Source organism: Gadus chalcogrammus, chromosome 8 (genome assembly GCF_026213295.1).
Source record: "Gadus chalcogrammus isolate NIFS_2021 chromosome 8, NIFS_Gcha_1.0, whole genome shotgun sequence".
In the NCBI taxonomy this organism is placed as follows: Eukaryota; Metazoa; Chordata; class Actinopteri; order Gadiformes; family Gadidae; genus Gadus; species Gadus chalcogrammus.
This window is the reverse complement of record NC_079419.1, coordinates 18,351,061-18,376,060: the sequence shown is the minus strand read 5'-3', so window position 1 is coordinate 18,376,060 and position 25,000 is coordinate 18,351,061. Positions and strand designations below refer to the sequence as shown.

The window sequence follows — 25,000 nt, the reverse complement described above, 5'->3', positions numbered from 1 at the left end:
CGCCCTTACGCCGTGTCCTTTAAAGTCTCTCCGCAGCCAGAGGGTAGGGGTGGTGACGTATGGCTACACAGCACAGTGCTGCACCACTCTTCGTGATGCTGTGCATTTCACCAACCTGGCCTTTAATGACACCATTAAAGTGTGTGATATATGTGGCCTCATTGTGCCTTCGCGGATACAACAACACCACCCCATCCTCATCTCGGTGATTTAGGTGTGTGTGTATTTAGAAGTTGTTTATGTGCCGCAAGCCCAGGCTGATATAATTTTTCATTTTTAGCCTGCTTGGAATGTCCAGCAGAGTCGGGAAAGAGGGGATGAAGGAAGAGGGGAAAAAAAGGTGATGGAAAATGAAAAAAAGAGCCGGAGCAAACGAGTGTCACGACAAGTGAGGGGTTGGTTTCCCAGACTGCGTCCAGCACACCTTAAGCGGAGGACGAGGGCCACAGAGAGGCGGTTGTGTCAAATGTTCCAACTGTTGGTCTGGAATTCCTAACTGGGCTAACTCGGTGTCTGGGATCACCGCCTGTGTTTTGACACCCCTGGAGAACAAACAAGTCTCGGCTAGGTTCAACAAATGCCAAGTCTATTTAGGAACTGGAAAATACAAATGCGGAACCGTATTGATTATCCAATATCTTGCGTGTGCGTACGCGTTTGTCTCTGAGTGCACGTGTGTTTGTGTTTTGCCTGATTGTTGTTTCCACAGTACCCTGGTTACCTAGCAACCAGCTAACAGTTGCAAAAGCAGGAAAATTGGTTGGATTTTGGAAAATAAATCTTGTGTCATGAAAAGCTATTTATGTAGGGCAATCTTGGAGTTATGCAATTTATTTTGTATTTTCCCCCCAGAAATTGCTGTTGTGACCAGCTCTATAAACTGCATCTAAAGTGGATTAAACGTGCCATGGGGAAGCTTTTTTTGTCACACACTTGCACACTTACACACACACATTGGAATTGAACACAATGCCCTTCATGCCTTGCCTTTTACTAGGACATGACTCTGCCGATTTGGTTTGACCTACTGCAGGTGCTCCCTCTGTGAGGGAGAGGAAGTACACACACACACACACACACACACACACACACACACACACACACACACACACACACACACACACACACACACACACACACACACACACACACACACACACACACACACACACACACACACACACATAGGCCTTGCAGTCTGGTGGTCTATTTCTTTTCTATGGGGTCAATGAGTGTTCATATTTCACTTGTTGGTGTGACACACACACACACACACACACCCTGCATAATTGAACATCACGGAATGGTGCTGTGACTCATGGAGACTAAACATTGTATGTTTGATCCACCTCCTCTCTACGCCTCGTCTTGCCGCTTGTGTCGGGAAAGGCTAACCAGACTTCCCCTGGTCTGAAAGAGGTGTGTGTGTGTGTGTGTGTGTGCGTGTGCGTGTGTGCGTGTGTGCGTGCGTGCGTGCGCGCGAGAGAGCATTTGTGTGTTTTCAAAGGTCTTGTGCCCCGTCAGAGTTCAGAGAACACTTAAATAAAATACATTCTCCGAGGCCCTAGATAGGATATTTCTTTTGAGCCCAAGATAGGATCTTTTCTCGGAGCTTCGCCAATAATTCACACATAAGCCCCAAACGCTGTCGTATTCTTTATCTCTCTTTTGCTCTCTCACTCTCCCCCCCACAACTCTCTCTCTCCCTCCCTCCCTCTGTCTCAGTCTGTCTCAGTATCTGTCTCTGTCTCTTTATTTTCCACCCACAAACCCGATCCCAGACCGTAGAAAGCGTTTTAGATGATCCATAGAAGAAAAGCCCAAACTACTTTTCTTTAATGTACATCTTAATGTCTCAGGCTGTCTGTCTTTGTCCATTCTCTCCCAATGTTCACGGTTTACTCTCCCTTTTCTGTCTCCTTTTATTACACCCTATTATTTCATCGCAGCTTCTTGTCTGTCTGTGGGAAGTGGCTACTACCCTCTCTATGTTTACTTATTAGCATTTCTTTCCTCTCCTTTTGAATGCGTTCCATTGTCTGTCTGTCTGTCTGTCTGTCTGTCTGTCTGTCTGTCTGTCTGTCTGTCTGTCTGTCTGTCTGTCTGTCTGTCTGTCTGTCTGTCTGTCTGTCTGTCTGTCTGACTGTCTGTCTGTCTGTCTGTCTGTTGCTCTTGCAGACTGTGCACTGTGTTTATCTCTCTCTCTATCTCTCTATCTCTTTCTCCCCACCCCCCCTAACCTTCTCCCTCTCTCCATTTCATGTTCCTCTTCCCAAACCACTCCCACGTGAGCCCACCTGTGATACTCGATATTCATCTCCTACCACTTTAAAGTACCTCCCCTAGTGTGTGTGTGTGTGTGTGTGTGTGTGTGTGTGTGTGTGTGTGTGTGTGCGCTCACATGCGACGCCGCCATATGCCGGCGTCGCATGCGAGTGGCATATGGCCGCCCTCAACGGCCGTACCTGTCGGGCCCCAGCCGGACGGGGAAGATGAGGGGATGACGAACGAGTGCAGACGGTCTCTAAACGAGTTAGCGGCAGTTGGCCCCAGGTCTAAGAGTGTGGTGGATGAGAGAGAGAGAGAGAGAGAGAGAGAGAGAGAGAGAGAGAGAGAGAGAGAGAGAGAGAGAGAGAGAGAGAGAGAGAGAGAGAGAGAGAGAGAGAGAGAGAGAGAGAGAGAGAGAGAGAGAGAGAGAGAGAGAGAGAGAGAGAGAGAGAGGGGTAGGTAAACACGACGGTCGCAGATGGTAACGGCGTGTTGTAACTTATAAACAGCCTCCGAAAGCCGAGCCGGGCCGGAGATGCGGGGGGGGTCAAGGGTCAAATGGCCCCTTGGCAGAGATGGGTTTTTTCTGGGAGATTGTTGTCCACATACCCTGCCAGCTGACTCCGGCACACATACGCGCACACACGCGCATGCGTACACACATATAGGGCTACACCTACTCACACATACACATACACACAGTCCGTCTCTAAGTGTTGTTAGTTTCTTACCATACTGAATCATGTTTCTTTGGCTGTCCATTAGAAAGCGGTAATTGTGGAATCTTCCATGAGACATCCATCCATAAGCACCGTGAAACACTATGAGACTTGAGTGTGTGTGTGTGTGTGTGTGTGTGTGTGTGTGTGTGTGTGTGTGTGTGTGTGTGTGTGTGTGTGGGGTGTGTGTGGGGGTGTGTGTGGGGGTGTTCACATAATGAACCCTGTCGTGCTTAGGATTGAACTCAGTGGTGGTAGGCTGGGTCCTGCCAGCTGCCATGACCTCATTCAGACGGAGAGATGGAGCGAGAGAGAAATGTACCTTGGCCACACAAGCAAAAACACAGCAAGTTAAAACAAGAACTATACTCAAAAACAACTCGATGATACTCTGTGGAAAGCTGGCAAACAGACTTTCTGGGATCATTGAAATCTGTCTGTGAATAATCTGCAATGCATATTTTAGTACTTTAGAACTGTTTATATTCCGTGCCTAAAATGTAATACACCCCTTGGTTAGAATATTCAATTAGTGCTTTAGTCTACAAAACAAGAAATAAAGTGGATTGTATAGAATACAATCTGTTATCAGGCATCTGCTTGGTTGTTTTGGATAATCTTGGCCCCACGGAGGGGAGACTTGATTTGGTATTCAACGGTTGCAGTGTTGAGGTGTCGTGCTTATCTAGAGCCACAGGGGCCTGTGCCCCCCACCCCCTTATTGTGCAACACCAGAGTTTAATTTAGTTTAAGTTGAATAAGTTTCAAGAAGACATCAACCCTAACCGTAACCCTAACCCTAACTGTTTTATTAGCATCAAACCTCACCATAAACAAATACATGGATTCTCTGCATCCTACCAAATATATTTTAAACCGATGTTTTCTTATTGAAGAGTTGACGTTATGCTAGCAGCGAGGACACGTTCATAAGCATCCCCAGCCCTAATGCATCGTGGTGTTCTGCTCATGTTGGGCGGGTGGCTTTGAGGTGAGCGGGAAATGGATGAGACAGATGGAGAGCAGAGACAGCTCTCTCCCTCCCACCTCCCCGGCTGGCTAGGGGGGGGGGGAGATTGCCTCGGGTGAGGCTGTCCTCTTTCGCTGTGAACAGGAAGCACCAGATGTCCCTCCTGGAAGACACCACTACATCAGTTAAACTGGGGAATCTCTCTCTTTCTCTCCACCACTCGCTCCCTCTCTTTCCCGGTTTCTCTCTCACTCCTTCTCTTTCCCACTCTCGCCCCCTTCCTGTTCTCTTTCCCCCCCCCTCCTCTCTCCCTCTCCCCATGTGTGTGGGCTGCATTGATGTGGGACAATGCAGAGTTGCTGTAGCAATTAAATGCCGCAAAGGGGGGCAAATTAAAGGCACCATCACAAATCTTTCACCCCAAACTCACAAAGCTGATCGGAGCACACGGCTGCTAACAATTTATGCCGGGCTCGCCCGGGCTAACTTCCTGCGTTATCGCAGACGGACAGCGTTCCGGTTACTTCCTGTTGTTGCATTGCAATACTTGCAGACTCAGACGCATGCTTTGACAAGGAACCAGATTAAAATCACATAAATTAAATGAGAGAGCACCAGCTTTAGAAAGAACACGGTGTTATGTAGCGGATGTGTGTATGTGTGTGCACCCAAGTGCAGCCATGGGTACATAAATTGGCACACAAGTTGAGTGTGCGTTGGTACATGAGTTGTGTGTGTGTGTGTGTGTGTGTGCGCTGAGTCAGAGGAAGTGTGCCAGGGTGCTGGTGTCTGCTTGTGGCTTGCCTCTTCCCCATCCTTTGTTACTGGTGAACACAGCACCTGCCATCATCCATCTTGTTCTCCAAGTCCCTTTTCATCCTCTCTTTGTCCGCGCTCTATTTCTTTCCCTCCATTGTTTTCCCCGCTGTTAATACGATTCCTAGGTGATGTCAGACTTCATAACCTCTTCGCTGTGGTTAATTTGTTCGTCTGTATCCCCCCCCCCCCCCTACTCTTCCTTAGGACGTTCTGTTGCAGCTCCTTCCCACTGGAGTTATTATTGGCATGAGACCAGACGGCCCGCTTCCTGCGTTGTCACCGCCACTTCCTCTCCCTCCGTCCTCCCGCCTGCGTCCCACCAGCTCCGCCCGGCCGCATTGATGAGGTAACGCCAGGGACGTCCCAGACATCCACCCGCCCAGTCGTCCCCCCACCCCCCGCCCTCCTCTCTCCCCTCTGCCCCCTGCCCTCCACCGGGTCCTCCAGTCCGGGGCCATGGGCCAGAAGATCTCCGGGGGCATCAAGTCGGTGGACGGCCGCGGGGAGAGCGGCGGCGGCGGCGTGGGCGGAGGCGGCAGCGGCGGCTCCCCGTCCTACCGGCCCTCGGCCCACCGCCGCCGCCACCCCGAGCTCCGGGGCCCCGACTTCTCCAAGCCCACCCGGCTGGACCTCCTGCTGGACATGCCGTGCGCCGGCCCCGACGCGCAGCTGCGCCACGCCTGGAACCCCGACGACCGCTCGCTCAACGTCTTCATCAAGGACGAGGACAAGCTGACCTTCCACCGCCACCCCGTGGCCCAGAGCACCGACTGCATCCGCGGCCGGGTGGGCTACACGCGGGGGCTCCACGTGTGGCGGATCCACTGGCCGGCGCGGCAGCGGGGCACGCACGCCGTGGTGGGCGTGGCCACGGCGGAGGCGCCGCTGCACTCGGTGGGCTACACGGCGCTGGTGGGGTCGGACTGCGAGTCGTGGGGCTGGGACCTTGGCCGCAACCGGCTCTACCACGACAGCAAGAACCGGGCGCACGGCGCGGCGCCCGCCTACCCCTGCTTCCTGGAGCCCGAGGAGGCCTTCTCGCTGCCCGACGGCCTCCTGGTGGTGCTGGACATGGACGAGGGCACGCTGAGCTTCATGGTGGAGGGACACTACCTGGGCGTGGCCTTCCGGGGCCTGAAGGGCCGCAAGCTGTACCCCGTGGTGAGCGCCGTGTGGGGCCACTGCGAGATCACCATGAAGTACGTCAACGGCCTGGATCGTAAGTACCGCCGCCGCTCGCTTCTAGAGCTTCTTCTGCTGGGTATTGGGTATCGAGGTCGGGGGCAACCAAACTGAAAAAATAAAAAAATGGACTATAACACTTCTCTCTGAGTCCTTACAGAAGAGTAATAGATCAATGGTAAAAAAAAAAAATAAAAGGTTAAATTTCAGTGACGAGCGAGACAGAGCGGGCACTATATTTAAATGAGACAGACGGACAGATGGACGGAAAGGGCAGCTTAACAATATTCCTGTTTAAAAAGAGCAGATGGATCCTTTAAACGCGGGTTAATGATCTACTCTCCTTAACGGCGAGCGCCACCGCTGCTGTCCCCCGGAGCCAAGCGATCCGCCGACAGATTGAGTATGTGACTCAAACGACAGCATTCAGCAGAGCAGCGGCTTGTCTAAAGCTCGTTTCCTCGAGGCCCGTCCTCTCTCCCCTTTAACGGTGTCCTCAGGGGAGCCCTGCACATCGAGCGTCCAGCCCCGGGGCTCTGTGTCCTGGGGCGCTGTGTCCCGGCTCTCCTGCCGTCGCTCCCTCCACTCGGTGGCTCCGCTCGGGATGCTGCGCCGTGTCCAATCGGCATGAGGACACCCTGCGGAGCCCCCCTCATCGATGCCTCCCTCGAGGTCCACACCGGGCGTTGAAGAAGAGGAGGCTGGGGCTCGGGTCTGTGATAAAACCACAGGGAGGCACGCCGGAGAATACAGGCCAGGTGTTACCATGGAAAAGCACGAAATAACAGTTCTGAGAAGAACATACACCACCGTTCAAAAGTTTGGGGTCACCCACACAATTTCCTGTTCTCCATGAAAACTCACACTTAATTGCACAAGGGTTTTTCTAATCATCAATTAGCCTTTTAACACGATCAGCTAAACAATGTACCATAAGAACAGAGGAGTGATGGTTGCTGGAAATGGGCCTCTGTACACCTATGTAGATATTCCATTAGGAATCTGCCGTGTCCAGCTCTAGAACAGTCATTTAATACATCAACAATGTCTAGACTGTATTCCTGATGATTTCACGTTTTAAAAAAAGAAGTGAGGACATTTCTAAGTGACCCTAAACTTTTGAACAGTAGTTTTGGTTTAGTGGACAGGGACCATGTACAGAACAGGTTCTGTACCAGAGTTAGCTCAATAGATAATTTGCATCTGTGGTCCGTAGTGTATATGGATTTGTTTTGGGAGCGTTCTGCTCTGATATGGCGCACTAATCGGCCACAGGCTAATTACATAAAGACTGAGTAACAGATCAACGGCTATTCCTATGACTTTGTACGGATAAAACTGTGAATGAGATTTCTATTGGGGGCACCTTTGGAGGGAAATTGGTCCCACTTCTGCTAGCTGGCTCTGGAGTGCACTCAATCCCATGCAGACTCTTTGTGTGTTCTTTCTCTTTTGTTATGAAGGCAGTCAAAGAAAGTCTTTATCCATTTGATCTGTATACACCAGAATCCAGTTTCAGTTTCCCTTTCCACTCATCAGACTGTGCCATTGGTTTCCGCTTTCCTTCAATGCAGACATGTCTCCGGGAGGTGTTCTGAGACGCTGTTTATCTAAGGGAGAGAAGACTATCATGAATGCTAATTGGCGAGTCTATCATACCATTTTGTTTGAAAATGTCTTGAGATTGGAGGTACCGTTCAAAATGGTTTCAATGCTGGTATGTCTTGTTTAGACTAGGCTATGGCTCTACTCTCATTTCTAAGAACACACACACACACACTCCCACACACACTGTGACTCTGTGAAGAGAGCTGAATTTTGTGGAACCTCATGGGTCTTATTTGGTATCACAACAATGCGTGTTTTTGTCCGTTGCTGAGCAGGAAGCCGAAGTCAACCGCATCTTCCTGTGTAGTTTGTTACGTCTGGGACTCGTGGCCCTGCCAACCCCAGCTTCTACTTGGGAGGAACAACCCTGTTTGAAGTTCTCTTACTCTCAAGGTTTACGACAAACCAATGACAACATGAGCAGCTGTTCTCTGTGTTTTGAAATCTGATACTGGTGTTATGGTTAACGGTTGAGTAGAAGCATAACCATTGCTTTCAGTTTATCATCACCAAATAAATGAATAGGGGCAGTCCATTCGAAAGTGAAAAGAGGCACTTTTTAAAGCAAGGCATAATCTACCACTGTGGTCAACTCTTGGTTTGGTTTAAATGATTACAACAAATCAAATCCAGAAGAACAGCCTGCTTTATCTCCTGACCACCTCAGTCCGTGCGTGTGGGTGGGTGTGTGTGTGTGTGTGTCTGTGTTACATTCCTAGCCAGGGCTCTGCTTAAAGCACCTGCCCTTGTTACCTACACGTCAGCCATTTTCTATTGCTGGGCCATCTGTTTCGATTTCACAGAAGAAGATTTTCCTTTGTCCACACAAATCACATAGCAGCGCTCCTGAATAGCGCACGTGGGCTTCAAGTGCTGCTAAAAGAGCTTTGGCTTTTTGAAGATGTCCTGCCAAGACTGAGGTCCACAGAAAATGAAAGGAATGCAAGACCCCTCCTGATAGGCCAGTCCATATAAGCTGGTCCGGAGATGCCGGCTCTGATAGGTCAGTCCCGACCCGTAATAGTTTATTTGTTTATATATTAGAACCGCGTCTTCAAATTCACATTAATAATTCCCCACTTTTCATCTGTTCCCCGGAATCTATTAATTTGGAGATTTAATGAACAGCCTTGAGTTTCTCTCTCACTCACTCTCTTTCTTTCTTTCTTTCTTTCTTTCTTTCTTTCTTTCTTTCTTTCTTTCTTTCTTTCTTTCTTTCTTTCTTTCTTTCTTTCTTTCTTTCTTTCTTTCTTTCTTTCTTTCTTTCTTTCTTTCTTTCTTTCTTTCTTTCTTTCTTTCTTTCTTTCTTTCTTTCTTTCTTTCTTTCTTTCTTTCTTTCTTTCTTTCTTTCTCTGTCTCTCTGTCTCTCTGTCTCTCTCTCTCTCTCTCTCTCTCTCTCTCTCTCTCTCTCTCTCTCTCTCTCTCTCTCTCTCTCTCTCTCTCTCTCTCTCGTTGCGGTCAAAGACTCCATGACATCAGACTGTATCCACTCCAGTTAATTTAGCTGCAGCTGCCTTTTACTGCCCCTGTGGATGATTCAGTCTGTAAGCATGACATCCTCTAACGCACACGCACATAGCCTGAGAGCATGACATCCTCATGGACGCACACCACAGGTGGATGCACGTCTGCCTTCCCCATTGCTCATAAAGTGTCTCCACTTTGTTACATTGTGTGCCAGACTCTCTGGCTTTGGTGCACAGTTGTGTTCTAGTCAGAAAACACGTTGCATGTGTGAGAGTGTGTGTCATAGTTGTTCTATGTGGTTCTCGAAACATCAAGGGTGTTTTCATGCATCACTGACTTGATTTGATTCACTCACTATTCACTCGGAAAATGATTCAACCGAATGAATGACTCGCATGGCGGCGGAGAGAGTCTGTGTGTGGGTGTGTGTGTGTGTTTGGTTAGAGACAGACGGGCAGACCAGACGCTCCCTGCTCGAAGCAGCATAGCAGCATGGTATGCCAACAATGTGATTCTGGGACTGGTGTTTTTATTTGTGTGCGTGCGTGTGTGGGTTATGTGGAGGAATATGAATACATGAAATTCCATGAAATGCTAATCAGTGTCAATCCCTGTTCACTAGTTGTAATTCTAAAGTCCATGTTCATCTAGGTGCATGTGTGTTTTTGCATGTTTGCGTGTGAGACACTCTAGCCATTGCCTCTATAGAGACACACACACACACACACACACACACACAGACACACAGACACACAGACACACACACACACACACACACACACACACACACACACACACACACACACACACACACACACACACACACACACACACACACAATCTCACACACACATACACAATCACACATACATAACATGTACACACACACACACACACACACACACACACACACACACACACACACACACACACACACACACACACACACACACACACACACACACACACACACACACACACACACACACACACACCTCCCTCGTCTTTGTAATTGTACCAATTAGCGATGCTTAGACCCCAGAAGGAGCTGTCTCAGCCTGGGCTCTGATTGTGATGTTCAGCTCCTCCGCGTCAATCCCACTATTACCTCTTACCTCTGCTTTAATTACACAAGGAAAGCAGCAGCACGGTTGCTTACAGCTGGCTTTCACGTCAAACCCCCCCTCTCCTGCCTTGTCTGTGGGGTCAGCCGGCCAGTATCGACACGTAAACCAGGACGCAGTAGGGTAGCGAGGTGAGTTATCGCCGAGATGTGCTCACGTCTGCTACCTGCCCGAGTCACAGTGCATCATTCATAGTTGGGCGCCGCCACTCCGCCAGTGCGTATAAATCTTCGGCTCCAACGACCCGGAGGTCAAGATGAGGAAAAGTGGGTTGTGCTGTTAACATAGCCTAAATATAATGGTGTAACATATGAGTATCTTTAACCCACTATAATCTGCCCGTGCTGTTCAGCCACACATACATGCAGGACAGACAGCATTGGGTGCAGGCGAGGATCAGCCGCTCACTTTCCCATCGCAAAAGCCGCAGCCATTATCAACACATACTTTGCATTCCTAGATAACTCTCAGTGGAAATGTACCCGCTTTGCGCTTTTGCATGAATACCCGATACCCATTGCTCGCATACTTACAGCCTTCTAAATCCGACCCTCCACGACCAGCAGTGTTTAGTCTGTGTCACAAGACCCTAAAGTCTCAAAACCAGCCCCCTCCCCACTGAGCTACACAGAATCCCATTCATGCGCAGCTAGAGGCTATGTATGGATACACCGGGGGAGCCGTAAACAAACCCAGCTAGCATAAACCACCCCTGACACCAGGACACTAAATTCAAGCTCTGCTCGGGAATAGCAGCGTTAGTGAGATGTTCCCCACGGCTCTAGTCATCTGCACCGTTCTTCTTCCCCAGGAAAAACACATCTGTGGAAGTCAAATGTTGACATGATGGACCAGGAGAGGCTGGGGGGAACAGAGGCTAATGTGTGCGTGGGTGGACAGGGAAGGGTTAATTGACTTGTTCCACGAGTTGAGGATGAACTCGAAAAACATTTTTTGTTGGGATTGGTTCCACAACATCAATCAAATTGCTAAACTGTTCCAGGCCGCGACCCAGCTTTCCCAGCAGTGGGCTGTGGGTTAGCGAGCTAGCGCGTAGCGTTAAGTAAACACTACTGACTCTGTGATATCTGGGTCAGTAGGTTTGTGCTTCAGCATAGCTAAAGCTCCATGCTCGAGGTCTATTCGCCCAATCTTGGTGTTCTGCTTCTGCTTGCTTTGGATTTACTACTTTCCTGTGTGTTTTGGCAATTCCTCTCAGCAAACCCCACGTTTGACTTGGATTGTGCAGGTGCTGTTTATTTTCACGTTTTTCCCCTTCCAGGTGCATTCTGCCTGTTACCAGGTGTCCCGTATCTGCTTGCATATTGAGCTTCATGCCTTCATGCTGCTAGTCTATTGTTTCTGGAAGCTTGTTTTCAAAGTTCTTGAGAACATCCCCTCACAATACATTTGATATAAAGTATAATAAACCAGACATCTAGTTTTTGTAGTATATCTACATATTTATAAAATATATAAATATAGATATTTATATCTATTTTCTTCACATTGGATGAAGCTGTGTTTCTCCTAGGGCTGTGCTGTTAGGTTTCCAATCCTTTTACCAAATTAACTTTCAAACAGGGTGCAAATCTGCTCCCATGTGTTGGACCAGTAAGTTGGGGAAATCGATAAAGAAAAAAACATCCCGGGCAAAGGATTCCTTAGTCTCCGCACTTGGCTCTGCGAACACTCTGTTCACTTCAGCGCAGAGATGAAAGTGCTATGATCCATTGTAATGTTATTTTACACTCCAGTGTTTAGGAAGCCTCAGATCCACCGTGTCAAACGGCCACAAAGTACACATCGTTCTCCTCTCCCACAGCCTTGGCGGCAACTCTTCAGTCCTGCGTCGTGTCTCTCTTCACACTGCACACTCATCGTTAAATATTAATATGATTGAGGTAGAGGCAGGAGTGAAGGAACTGAGCAAATAAAGAAGGAAGGAAGAACTGGGGTATGAAAATAAGTTAATATTTCTGCATTGTATTTTGGTCTTCACGTCGATGGCGAGCGATCCCAGGGCACTCGTTAGCGCGGTACGACGCCCGGTGGTGGCGTGGAGGGTGTGAATGAATGAATGAGGCTGTGAAAAGTGAGAGGAAGTGTGTTTAAAAATACACCCTGAGAGAACAAAGACAATGAGTAATGCACATGCGGAGGAGGCAGGACATCGCCGTGGTGATGGTGTTCCACTACCAGGCTCAAGGTTCCTGGGTCCATCCTCAGTTTCTTCCGTCTAATTTCTGCTACTTAAAGGACCCATGGCATGAACATTTCCCTTTATGAGGTTTTCTAACATTAATATGAGCCCCCATAGGCAGGCTAGTCCCCTAGCCTGCCTATGGTCCCCCAGTGTCTAGAAATGGCGTCAGGTGTAAATCGAGCACTAGGTACCCTGCTCCGCCTTTGAAAAATGAAAGCTCAGACGCTCCGATTTTGAAGATTGCCCCATATGTCATCATAAGGGTACCTTCTCTGCTTTGCCCGCCCAGAGAATTTGGCCCGCCAATGAGACTATGAGCTACGACTGTTGGATAACCGTTCTGCTGTTGGTGTTATGGCGCATAACACTTCGGGTTCTCTGACGTCTCTGGTATTTCCACAACGAGACTCGTAGCGGGGGTTAACTCAGCCATGGTTGAGACGGAATTGGGGGAAAGGAACTTTGGCTTCGACTCCCTGAAGTACATTAACCGCGACATGGAGGAGAAAGGGATGGTTGCCTGCGATTGTCTCCCGCCGGAGCCCCGCTGCCGAGGCACCGCCGCAAAGCACCGCCGCCGCGGGGCCTCCGTGCCTCGGCGCTGCCTGCTGGCAGTGGGGCTCCGGTGGGAACAAAATCGAATGATGTGGAAGTGGAAGAACCGGAGACGTCGGAGAACCCGACGCAGTCGTTTGAGATTCATCATATCGTCTGGAGACGCACACGGCTTTTGGCCGTGATGATGTATGTTATATGATATAGATATCTATGTATAATATGATATTATTTAGATATAGAGCACCAGAACTCCCGGAGCACCCGGAGTGTTCTAGAATATTTACAGAACACGGCCAAAAGCTGTGTGCGCCTCGCCATTGCGATACATCCACTGTAAACAGAGCACATGGTACCGTGGCCGCAAGCTGCTCAGGGCCACACCCCCACCCTCCACCTTGACCCGCCTCTAAAAAACGGCACGTTTTTGGAAAGCTCATTTTGGGACTTGCTCGTAGTGGCTGTAATTCTGCACCAAGGCTGAATTTCTTGAAATTCTAACACCACTAACACCTATATATAAGCTTCCATAAAGTAGCATGCCATGGGACCTTTAATGAACTGTATCTACATGTCTATATCTCCTCCATTCCACTTTGCGTTCATTGTGTCTTGAATGAACACAAATGACTAAAAATAGTTATGATTTGCTAATAGAGGGCATGGAGATTAGAAGGAGGAAGAGACCATGTGACTGAATGTGTGTGAGAGAGCTGGAGGGAGATGAACGGAAGTATGAATAAACAAAGCCTGCAGGGGCTCGGGCAAATTGACAGGCATGCCGAAAGATCACAGTGTCTGCTTTGGTTGGAGATGAAATGATCCCTAAAGTGACACAGAAGACGTTCACAGCGGAAGAACACATGGTGAAACTCTGCATTTTAATATTCTGCTGGCAGGCAGGTTGGCTGGTACTTCCGATTATTCCTCTTATTCCAAACAAGATAGTTAGAGATCCTATTACAAGGAAGCTCATTTGTAGTGCCTCTCGTGATGACGGCCATGCACACACACACACACACACACACACACACACACACACACACACACACACACACACACACACACACACACACACACACACACACACACACACACACACACACACACTTCCATTTCTGTCCACTGTGTCCTGGTTTGAATCCTGTGTGTGTGGCAGCGTTGATGTGTTGAGGAGGAGAGGGTGTGTGTTGGTATCTAGAGGCCCGGCTGCATGTGCTGAGGACGGCGCTCTGCCATCACATCTGCTGTTTGTTCCTAAGCAGTCTGCTGCTAGAGAGCAGAACAGGACGGAGAGAGGGAGGGAGACGGAGAGAGAGAGACGGAGGGGGGGAGGGAGGGAGGGGAGGGAGATAGAGAAAATGGGGAGTGAGATGGTGAGGGAGAGGTAATAGGTGTGAGTGAGACATACAGAGAGTGACAGAAGTGTGTGTGTGTGTGTGTGTGTGTGTGTGTGTGTGTGTGTGTGTGTGTGTGTGTGTGTGTGTGTGTGTGTGTGTGTGTGTGTGTGTGTGTGTGTGTGTGTGTGTGAGGAGGATTGATTGAGAGATTGAGATAGAGCGAGAGAATGGTGTGATTGATGAGGGGAAATGAGAGGAGCGCAGTGGGAGACTGGAAGTCATAAAGGACACAATAAAGGAGAGAAGACAAGTCCTGCCTCTGCAAGCTACCCCTCACATCCTTTCCCTCTCATCTCCATCTCTCTCGCTCTCTGTCTCTCTGCCTCGTTCTACCTCTCGCTCTCCTCCCCTTTGGTCGTCTCACTCTGTCACTGCACTTAGGTCTCTTCAGTCTTGTTAACAATTGATAACCATACATTATAAAATATAACACGAGTATAGTACCAATCAGTGCCGGGCGTGAATGACGCACATGTCATCATGTCAAGTGTGTGTGTGGGCTGTTTTTCAGAACGTAATCTTCCCTTCGTTCTAATCATAATGCATTCTTATTTTGCATCACATTCCTAATTCTCCTGCTTCCAAACCGAAATGCTTAGTTTCCTGTCGATCGGTTTTAACTTTCAGGATCGCCAGACCTGTTTGGTACTCATCCATTATGTAATGGTGGTTTATGGGGGATCAGTGAGATGTTGGGTGTCCTGGATTCAGGGCGGCGCAGGGGGAAGAGGACACACTTTGCCTTTCATAGAGGCCACGGCATCTCTGGCCCTTCCACCCCCTGCCGTGTTGATGTGCAGGCAGGCCAGGAGGAGAGATGGGTAGCAATCTGATCCGGGAGTGGTTGGGAATGGAATGAGATGCGTTGACTTAGCTGCAGTGTGGGGTCGGTGCGACGGTTCACCAGCAGGGGGGGTGCTTTTCTCCTTGCCTGGGACCCTTTAGCTTCCATCATCTACAGATGGAGGCTTTTTCTAATGTTCAACTTTGACTGTTTGTACCTTTCTCATGTAGTTGCCAGATGTCCACAATTCTTGAGTGAAGCGAAGTGTAACACTTTCGAACATTTGAACATTAAGAAAGGTTCGGAGACAGAATTGCATTTATCTACTTACATTTCTGTTTAATTCCGAGTTAATGTTTTTGATGGCAAAGTGGCTAGGTACTGAACTGTAAATGTCAATATTGTATATGATAACATTGAGAAGCTTAAGATGGGCTTTGGTAAAATATATGTATCAACTTATGCACACGGTCATCGATCGAGGAGCAAGTGATGGTGGTGTGTTTGTGAATGAATGAATCAGTTAACGATTGATTCATCTTCAAGATCCTTCAGAGTTATTTATCTATGGTATTTCTGCAGTGTCAGGCTCTGACTAGAAGAAATTAAGTACACAGAGTAGTTAATCATTACTGGCACATTGCGCTAGTCAGTCCTTTCTACATCATTAAACGTCATCTCCCTTCGTAACGACCACTGGTACTTTGGAGGACACATCCTTGGATAATGAGGTTATACAGAAATTAGAGTGTGTGTGAAAAATACTTAAAAATAGTGCACAACTACAGCAGCCGTAGCGAGTTAACTATTTAAAATATTTTTGGTGGAAGGTTAATTGTGCCTGAATAACGAGTTCCTGATTAGCATGATTTTTATTAGTGTGGTTCACTTACTGGCTCTTCTTTCAGAAAGCTTTCATGTTTAATTCATTAACAGAAACAAATAAAAATTGAAATGTGCATATAAACATCGATCCCCCTCTACGGACACTTACAGATAGCCCACACTTCAATTAAAATAATATATATTGTGCTTTTCTACTGCGTGAGCAGCTTTGAACACCCACTGCAGTTTGTTAATAAGTAATTTTGACAGTTGACACTTTTGACACGGCAGACAATAAGGCTGACCTGAATACCAGGCCAGTAAAGAGCAGAAGGGGACTGTCAACAGTTTCTATCTGGAGCAGCAGCCCTATGGGAGGAGCGTGCCTCCAAATCACTGGGAAATTAGGTCATGATCAAGATGACATATGATAAGGTAGCCTACTACATTTGATACTTGAGCATATCAAGAACTTTTAACACTGGCATAGAATAACAATAGACATATTTGACATTCACCAGGGAACTGTGTTCTGAGAGAATTGATACTTTAACATACAGAATTTGGGTCCTTTTTGGAATATATTCGACGAGTGAGTGTGGTGCTAGGTCATGGTACCAAGACATTTCATCGCTACTTTATAGATTTGATGAATGTCAATTAAAGATGGCTCTCTCCATCGGCCGTTGCAGAGCAGGGCCTTCGGATTGAACGTGCTGATCTGCTGCAGGTTCAACACCCCCACCCCCACCCCCCTCCCCCCCGCCCTCAGCAGGTCTCCGAAGGTGAACGGCAAACACCCCGGGTCCAGTCCTCCATTTGCCCCTCGACGGCCTTCCTCTCTGGTCCTGTGAAGTTCAGCAAAGCGATGACCAGTACACAATGTTTTCATGAATGTTTGCAAAAACAGCCGTCCCAAGTGGGAGAAACGGACACAAGGTTCAAAGAACCGGCGGACAGATGCGTACGACCATACTGTGTTTCGCAGTGTTCTTTCCATCTTGAATAGGCTGTCCATGGCAGGTAATTACTCTTCTATAAATGTGCTTTTAGCCAACCAGATATCAAGTTTACCTTGAGCACAATGCAGCCCGCTTTCGGGGATTACTTCTAATCAATACACCACTCAGAATTCACCGCTGCTAATATTTATGCATGGCTGTTTAGGCCAGTGTCAGGGGAAAATGATTGCTCCGCTTAATTGAACAGAGAGGTTGGCGTCTAGCAAACGTAAAGGTCAGAGGACAGGGTTTCTTACTCCCAGCTGAAAGGGCATTGGCTCGCTGTCCGCATCTACAGACCTCCTCGAGCGAGTACCCAATCCCAATCAATGCTCCTTATGACATCAATAAAAAAATCCCCTGGGGAAAAAGTGTTGGTTAATGACTAAATAACAAGCAGTTAAACACACAAAATAAATCTCGGTTGGGCGACAGGTCCAGACTTTACGTGAGGACAAGCCGGGTAGAGAGCGATCTGAAGCCGGCCACAATAGCGAGTGTTTTCAGGGCCATGGGGAGGGTTGAAGTAGGTTTTGGCAGGTGAATTGATGTTGTACACCCAAGGTCTATGCCTTTGTCAAATTAAACCCCCACCTAAAAAACGAAATATAAAAGTATGGCCATTTATCATCACCATGTCAGACAGCCATAATAGCTTCTTCTTTTATTTTCTTGTTGAAGAACAACCTTTTAAAGGTCTGGCCCTCCGCCACCTTTTGTGCGACTAACCTTGCCTGAAGTAGGGATCCCTATTCTGTGATCCCTCTCAAGGTGTCTCTCCTTTGGATTGTTTATATGTGGGGCAAATGATTGGTTTACTCCTATTCAATCCTGAGGTGTGCTTTGCAACACATCATTCAAGTCAGGCCTCGGTGAATACTCCCCTGAACGTAAGCACGTCCTGAATGGAGCGAAGCAGAGACCTTGACATTAAATGCAAGCAACATAATATTTATGATGTACTGTGCACTGTATGCTTAGTATGTATAACCAACAAGATATCCTAGTATGTATAACAAATAAGATAGCCTATCTTAAAATGGCAAACAACAACAACAACTACTTATTATTAGGTTGTTGACAAGGGCAGGGCATGAATGCATCATGTCTCGATTCTATTACGTCCTCAAAGCGTGATTGCTCTTTTTGCTTTCCTAAGCACCTCTATTAATAATTAATTTAATGTCTGTATTCGTAGAAGTTACAGCATATTTTACGCCAGGTGCCATAAATGTTGTTTATGGGTCATGGGTTCATGGGTTATAAAATGGGAACCGTTTCCCTGCTATTTAGAATAATATTTATTTGAATGTATCGGTGGCCTCAGTGTACAAGGAAAGTCCACATATGTTTCCAAAGGCTATAAATGTTAATTAATCTCTGGTATTGAGTCAGTGTTTGCAGCCATAGCAAGGGCAAGGAGTCCCGAGAAGTGATTAAAAGTGATTCACAGTGAGCAGGCGCTGATATTCTAGGCCAGCCGTCTGCTGGGACTGTACTCCGACCTTTGACCCCCGTACTGACTGTGTTGATCAATCATCCCCCGGTCTCCAATTCGGCACTGGCCGAATTCTCTCCCAGTGACATCACACTCCTATCGACTTTCTCTACACCTCTGTCAGAGACCGAGAACTCCTCTCCTCCTCATCCTATTCTCCTCCTCATCCTATTCTCCTCCTCCTCCTCCTCCTCCTGGCTACTGGTCGTCTGGTGGCTATGGTGGCAGAGCCTAATCTCTCTGCTCACAGCGCCGTCCTCTCCCACCATTAAGTTAATCCTTCTATCCCTTCTCCTTCCCCGGCCCAGTGGCCCACACTCCTCCATCACTCTGGGGTTCTGGCGCTGATGCGGTCATATTGCTGCCCCCTGCTCTCCTCTCCTCTCCTCTCCTCTCCTCTCCTCTCCTCTCCTCTCCTCTCCTCTCCTCTCCTCTCCTCTCCTCCTCCCTCTCGCCGATGCCGTAGAACCGGGCCTCAGCTGGAACGTCTTCCACGGTGCTCTCCAGCTCCATCGCTACCCTGGTGTTTCCTGCTCCCTCTTCGTTATGCCTCCCCATCGTGGTTTATCATCCTCCCTGTTTCGGCGGCGTCCTGTTGGTGTTGATAGAGCGGTCCACCTCCTTCTTATTTCCCCCTACCCGTCGACCCCTGGTTGGGTCTTTGTCATGGCATTGGTGGCAATTTAGTTTTCCAGAACTACTTCAGTGAAACAACACTTCTTCGTCATCCGCCAAACGCCCCGGGTCCAGTCCTCCATTCGTCTCTGGAAGGCCCTCGTTCCTGGATCTGTGAAGTTCAGTAAAGCGATGAGCAGTACAGAACCATAGCTTGTGGTAGTTCAAATTTCTCCTCTGTGGGCTCCGCGTCCTCGGATAAACCCTAGCCGTGTGCGTTTGCCATGGTCAAAAGACGCACTGCGAGGGCACCAGTGGCTGCAGCGCTGACACCTCCTCCTCTTGTTTCAAAGACCGGCTCGTGGTCCAATAGGGCGCCGGCAGTGGATGTCTGTCCTGGTCGACACGGACCCAACCCTAGGAACTTCAGTCCTGCACTGACAAGCGAGCTGGTGTTTGAACGAGCGATCGATGCAAAATTGTCAAAAAGGAGACGGAAAAGAAACGTTGTATGGAATATTAATGAGTGCTCAACCTTCCATTGCTCGAGGTGCATCGTATTTGAGTGAGAAATATCTTCATTCACTAAGTTGTATTCAATATGCTTCCTTTTTTTATCCTTCTGACTGGAACTCGAACCAATTCCACTTGATAAAATACACCATCCAGCACTCGGCACAGAACTACAAGTGTACATTCTGTTGTACATCTTGGACTTAAATGTACATGTTCCCCCATTCCAACGTGGAATCCATCCTCCCATTGTTAATGACTCCTGGGGAAGGTTTTTGTTTTGCTCCCGGGAAATGGTCCTACCTCCAGAGTGGGTTTGAATCGCAAATCTCTGGTGGCGGAGCTTTTAACACCCTCTCCTTTCAACTGACTGACTTTGAGCTCCTCCCACACATAATCTACGCTTTAAGAATGAAAGCATCCATTTGCAGAGTTTAACAGTCAAACTCCAAACAGCTGTTCTTGAGCAGATAAGAATCTGTTTCAGGTAACCCTGAGGCTTTGACCAATTTATTTCATAAAAACTCGACTCAACGATTTTGTATGGCTTGTTTACCAAAGGAAGGACTGCAGTTTAGATGTCTAGAGAAGAGATGCAATCACTAAATGTTCTGGTACAGCAGAAACTCAATACCAGATACCAGAACTCTCACTCCAGCCTCGTCAACACTTGAGACATGACCTCTCACAACCTCTTGACGGAATGCAGCAGAAAATATTTAGCTTCCAAGTTTGAAGTCGCAAAATATGGACGTCTTTAGCTCTTTTGTCTATTGGTGGTTGTAAATGTTTGTATTTTATTTCACGGAGGGTTCCATTCCCACCGCAGCTTTCTGAAGGTTTGAGATGCGGCGTCCAGGAATAACAATTGGATGTGCATGTCTACTCTTGAATGCTTGCCACACCATACCTGGTGAACACAGTCACTGGTTTTGTAAGAATACCTGCCTTTTAAAGTGGAGGATTAGGCCTGTTGCTCACTACTTCCTTCTCCTTCCACTACTGTCTTGTTTAAACTTTAGCTCACAGTGATTTGTATCCTCTTCACTCTGCATCATTACCAAGCGTTTATGTCTCACCCTGTTGGTCTCTCCTTAGTCTCTGTTGACTCTCGCCCATTTTGTTTGGAGCTGCCTTATTCCAGCCGGTGGGACTCTAATGGATCCACATTCATACTTAGTGTTATCGATTCACAGATTTGGCGTTTTTAATAGTAGGTTGTGTAGCAGTAGTAATACACAAGTGAGGGAGTTCTGCTGTAAGGAACACAAAACCACAAAACAAAATATAGATAGTGGAAAAAAATATGCATTGTATGTATGCATACAATGTGAAGTTTTGTGTTCAAACTTGAGTATGGATTCTGTCTCAATACAGTGAAATGCGATACACATCGATACTGTCTCCATAAAACCCCCACAGTTCCTTATTTTACTGCAATCAAGCTGAGTCCAATGCCTCGTCACTTCACTGTCATATATATGTACTGCTTCTATGCCGAGTCTGCCCGTGCACCTGGCCTCGCATGTGCACATTTAACTGCCCCACCCCCACACACACACACATATAACAAAATGTGTGTCCATGCTTGTTTATGTGTGACTGAAACAAAGGCCACTATTGTCAATCTAGTCGTATTCATAGTGCTGCTAAGGGGACATTGCATTACTGAAGTCAGCATGATGAGGCGGAAATTATCTCTTTCACCTCCTACCTTTACCTCCCATTTGTGTCTTCTGTGTCTATTTTGGCTCTTCAATGCTTTGCGCTTATGAGACGAAATGGACGCATTAAGATCAATGGAGTTCCTCCGCTGGCGAATGTCTCCTCCGTCTCACTCCCTTGCCTGTCTCTTCACATTACGCAGTGTTCCCGTATCCTATTACTGTTTTCCTTTTTAATTATTTAGCAGACGCTTTTATCCACAGCGACTTACAGTTAAGTGAGTTGCATGGCGTCAAGCAGCAGGTCTTAAGGGGTTAGGAGCACTAGGATGACTACAGGCTGGCTGCGGACACTGGGGCATCGAACCCAGTGCCTTTCGGCAGAGAGGGCCATAGCCTCTGTTTCAGGCCTTAATCGAAGCTCACCTGCCTGGTGTGGTTAGCATCAGCACCTGCACGGTGTGGTAGACTAAACCTGTTAGGTGAGCCATGACATAAAGTGGTGTTTTCTGTGTTTTCACACAGTTTAAACCGTGTATAGGGGTCAGCCGGTACTGGTCTGTTTGTATTTGACGCCGTCAAATCAGCACTAGAAGTCTGTGAAAGGTCTTTATGAGCATCAGTGTTGAGTAGTAGACATTCTGTGTATCATTATACATGGTCCCTGGTACAACAGAACAGTGTACTTTAAAGAACTACAAGGAATATTAGGAACATTTCAAAACATGTATCCATGTGGTTCTGGTAAATTGGTTATGAACACAGTTGGGAATATTCCAACTAAATAATGTGTTGAATATGTTTTTGGCTAGTATTTTAGTAGCAATATCATAAGAGAAGCCCGTCCCTATGTAGTTCACTTAACTGTGAGTTCTTGCACTACCCACTAAATGTTCATGTTTACACCAAATAATGTGACGAAATCGTCCCCTTTGGTGCTGGTAAAATGGGGACTTAAAGAAGTATATGACTTTTTTTTATTTTTTGAGAGAACCACTGAACTAGACAAACCATTAAAACGGACTTGTCTGAGAGAGAGAACAGGGGACTGGCTGTCACCACATCATTAGCCCCTTCCATATTTTCATCTCTCTGCCTCTTCCCTTCCCTCCCTGCCTCTCTCTCTCTCTCTCTCTCTCTCTCTCTCTCTCTCTCTCTCTCTCTCTCTCTCTCTCTCTCTCTCTCTCTCTCTCTCTCTCTCTCTCTCTCTCTCTCTCCATGCCTCTCTTATCTCTCCCTGCCTCTCTTCTCTCTCTCCATGCCTCTTCTCTCTCTCCCTGCCTCTCTTCTCTCTCTCCCTGCCTCTCTTCTCTCTCTCCATGCTTCTCTTCTCTCTCTCCCTGCCTCTCTTCTCTCTCTCCATGCCTCTTCTCTCTCTCCCTGCCTCTCTTCTCTCTCTCCCTGCCTCTCTTCTCTCTCTCCCTGCCTCTCTTCTCTCTCCATGCCTCCCTTCTCTCTCTTTCGCCCTTGGTTTTTTCCAAAGACAATCTGTCTTCTTGTCTAATCATTTCCATCCCTCACTTGTGTCTGTTTTCTAGGCTGTATTAGACTGTTTTCCTTCTTCTGAAGGGATTAGAGGACGCTCTCTGTGAGGAACACTGGCAGGCCGAGTGGAACACGAGTTGTTGGTGGTTAAACACACACTTCATCCTCACCATGTGGATGTTGTTTGTGCGTTCTCCCAGGACTAACGTGTTCACTGCACGTCTGATCAAACCGTCCAATGACTAACAAGCCTCTCCTCCTCACTCACGCTTATGTTCACTCATTCCCTTTTCCGTTTGTGTTTCTTTCTGCAGTTTTTCTGCAGTTAAAACCAATGGGGGATACCGCACAACACATGCAATTAGTGCGTGATTTCTCAGCTGTTGCTAAAGAAAGACAGAAAGCCCAGACATTTGTAAGCAACACCGTCTGGGAATGTTCCCATGGACACCGTTGTGAACACGGTGTTTATGTCTGGTATGGAGCGGTCTGTTTTCAAGTTGATTTAGTCGGCTCACAGCCCTGTCTGTGTGTCTGGGGCTGTGTCATTGAGAGTTGAAGGTCGGCCAGGATGATGGTGCCGCCCACCTCTGTCATTTTTCTGGCATTTCATGGATAAAGTCTTCTCCCCCCCACCCACCCACACACTCTAACTCTCACCTGTTCTGTTCACCTTCTATCTCCCTCTCTCTCTCCACCCCTGTGATCCCCGCCTTCTATTTTTCTCCACTCTAGTTCTCGGTCTCCATCCTCATCATTATCATTTTATTTCTACCACCACTGCTCTTTTTCTCCACCTCCATCTCTCATTCCCACTCACCTTCTTGTTCCTTCTCCCCCTCTCTCTCTCTTTGTCTCTTTGTCTCTCTTTGTGTGTGTGTGTGTGTGTGTGTGTGTGTGTGTGTGTGTGTGTGTGTGTGTGTTTGTGTGTGTGTGTGTGTGTGTGTGTGTGTGTGTGTGTGTGTGTGTGTGTGTGTGTGTGTGTGTGTGTGTGTGTGTGTGTGTGTGTGTGTGTGTGTGTGTGTGTGTTCTCCTCCCAGAGGGGAGTGTGTGAACTCTGGAGTTACAGTAAGGAGGGAATCAGAGCCATAGAGTGGTAGCTTAGGTTTCTGGCTCCTCGCGTTCAGCCAGCCAGCCCTGCCCCCCTATCTAACGAATGAGCTATGGTTATTGTGTCTTTTACACTATGGAAGAAAAATGTATCGTAAGCTACATGTAGCACGTTTCTATGTTTGTGTTATTAAGTAGCTATGTACATAAGTTGAATTACACTACTACTAATTACATTAGTAATGACATCTGTGTACATTATGCTACATAACTTAGGCTAAGTAGCAACACAAACCTTACATCAGCTGTACCTTAAGCTACACAGCCACATGTTCCTTCCTCTAGGTAGCTACATGTGCCTTATACTCCCCACATGTACTTTACGCTACTAAGCTGCATACTTTGCTTAGCTTCATGTTCCTTATGCCTGGTAGCTTGCAACGGGGTCATCCCTATGTTCCCCAGGTCCTATGTTCCCCGGGTGCAAATGGTTAGGGTTAGGGTGAGGGTTAACCCTAAACCTAACCCTTACCATAACCAATCGGAGGAGAGACATTCTAACCAATCACAGGCGAATCAGAGACGAAAAAGGCGGTACTTGCCCCTACCATCCTACGAATAAAAGATTTGCTCACAGGGTCCTATGTTCCCCGGTCACATACAAAGCGGGGAACATAGGACCCGGGGAACATAGATACGCTCCCCTTGCAACATGCACCTTACAGTACATTTATCTTAGCCAACCTAGCTATATGTACCTTTTGATAGCTAACTGTATGTACTGTACTTTGCTGCACCTTTCTGTATTTTCTGATTGCGTTACATTACCTACCTGTTACCGGTTGCTACCTGTCAGTATCTGGCTACATGTAACTTACAGTAGGCTAAAGCATAGACTAGTAAGTCTACCTTATATTTATGTATCTTACATTAGTCAAGCTTACATTATCGAGCTGCTTTTGTCTTCATGTACCATATAGGACCTTCACACTATAGCTAAGCTTCTTTATTGAACTGTTTATTTCTTCCTTCGAGGGCGTCTTAAGAGAGTGCAGCCCTAGAAAGAGAAGGACACTGTAGCGGTCGGCTTGCCCCAGCAGTGCACCCATATGCTAGTAAGCCCATTAGAACAGCAGCAAGGGACTCTCTGCTGCCTCTCTGCTGCCTCTCTGTCTCTCTGTGTCTCTCTCTGAGGCGAGGCTGCCCATTACTGCACACACACTGTCTTTTGTTCCTGTGGTTGTCTC

At 47.5% G+C, this 25,000-nt stretch overlaps 1 protein-coding gene and 1 long non-coding RNA gene across 2 annotated transcripts in view; both read left to right on the top strand.

The window, feature by feature from the left end:
* The window catches only part of LOC130388340 (uncharacterized), a 24,201-nt gene extending 19,042 nt beyond the window's left edge, over nt 1-5,159 (top strand). Inside the window, exon 3 of the long non-coding RNA XR_008896401.1 lies at nt 4,981-5,159. This is a non-coding gene — a long non-coding RNA (uncharacterized LOC130388340). The remainder of the gene's footprint in view (nt 1-4,980) is intronic.
* Nucleotides 5,160-5,232: 73 nt separating this feature from the next.
* LOC130387712 (SPRY domain-containing SOCS box protein 4-like) overlaps nt 5,233-25,000 on the top strand; it is a 29,005-nt gene continuing 9,237 nt past the window's right edge. The window contains exon 1 of the mRNA XM_056596932.1: nt 5,233-5,995. Within this exon, the coding sequence (XP_056452907.1) occupies nt 5,233-5,995 (763 nt within the window). The remainder of the gene's footprint in view (nt 5,996-25,000) is intronic.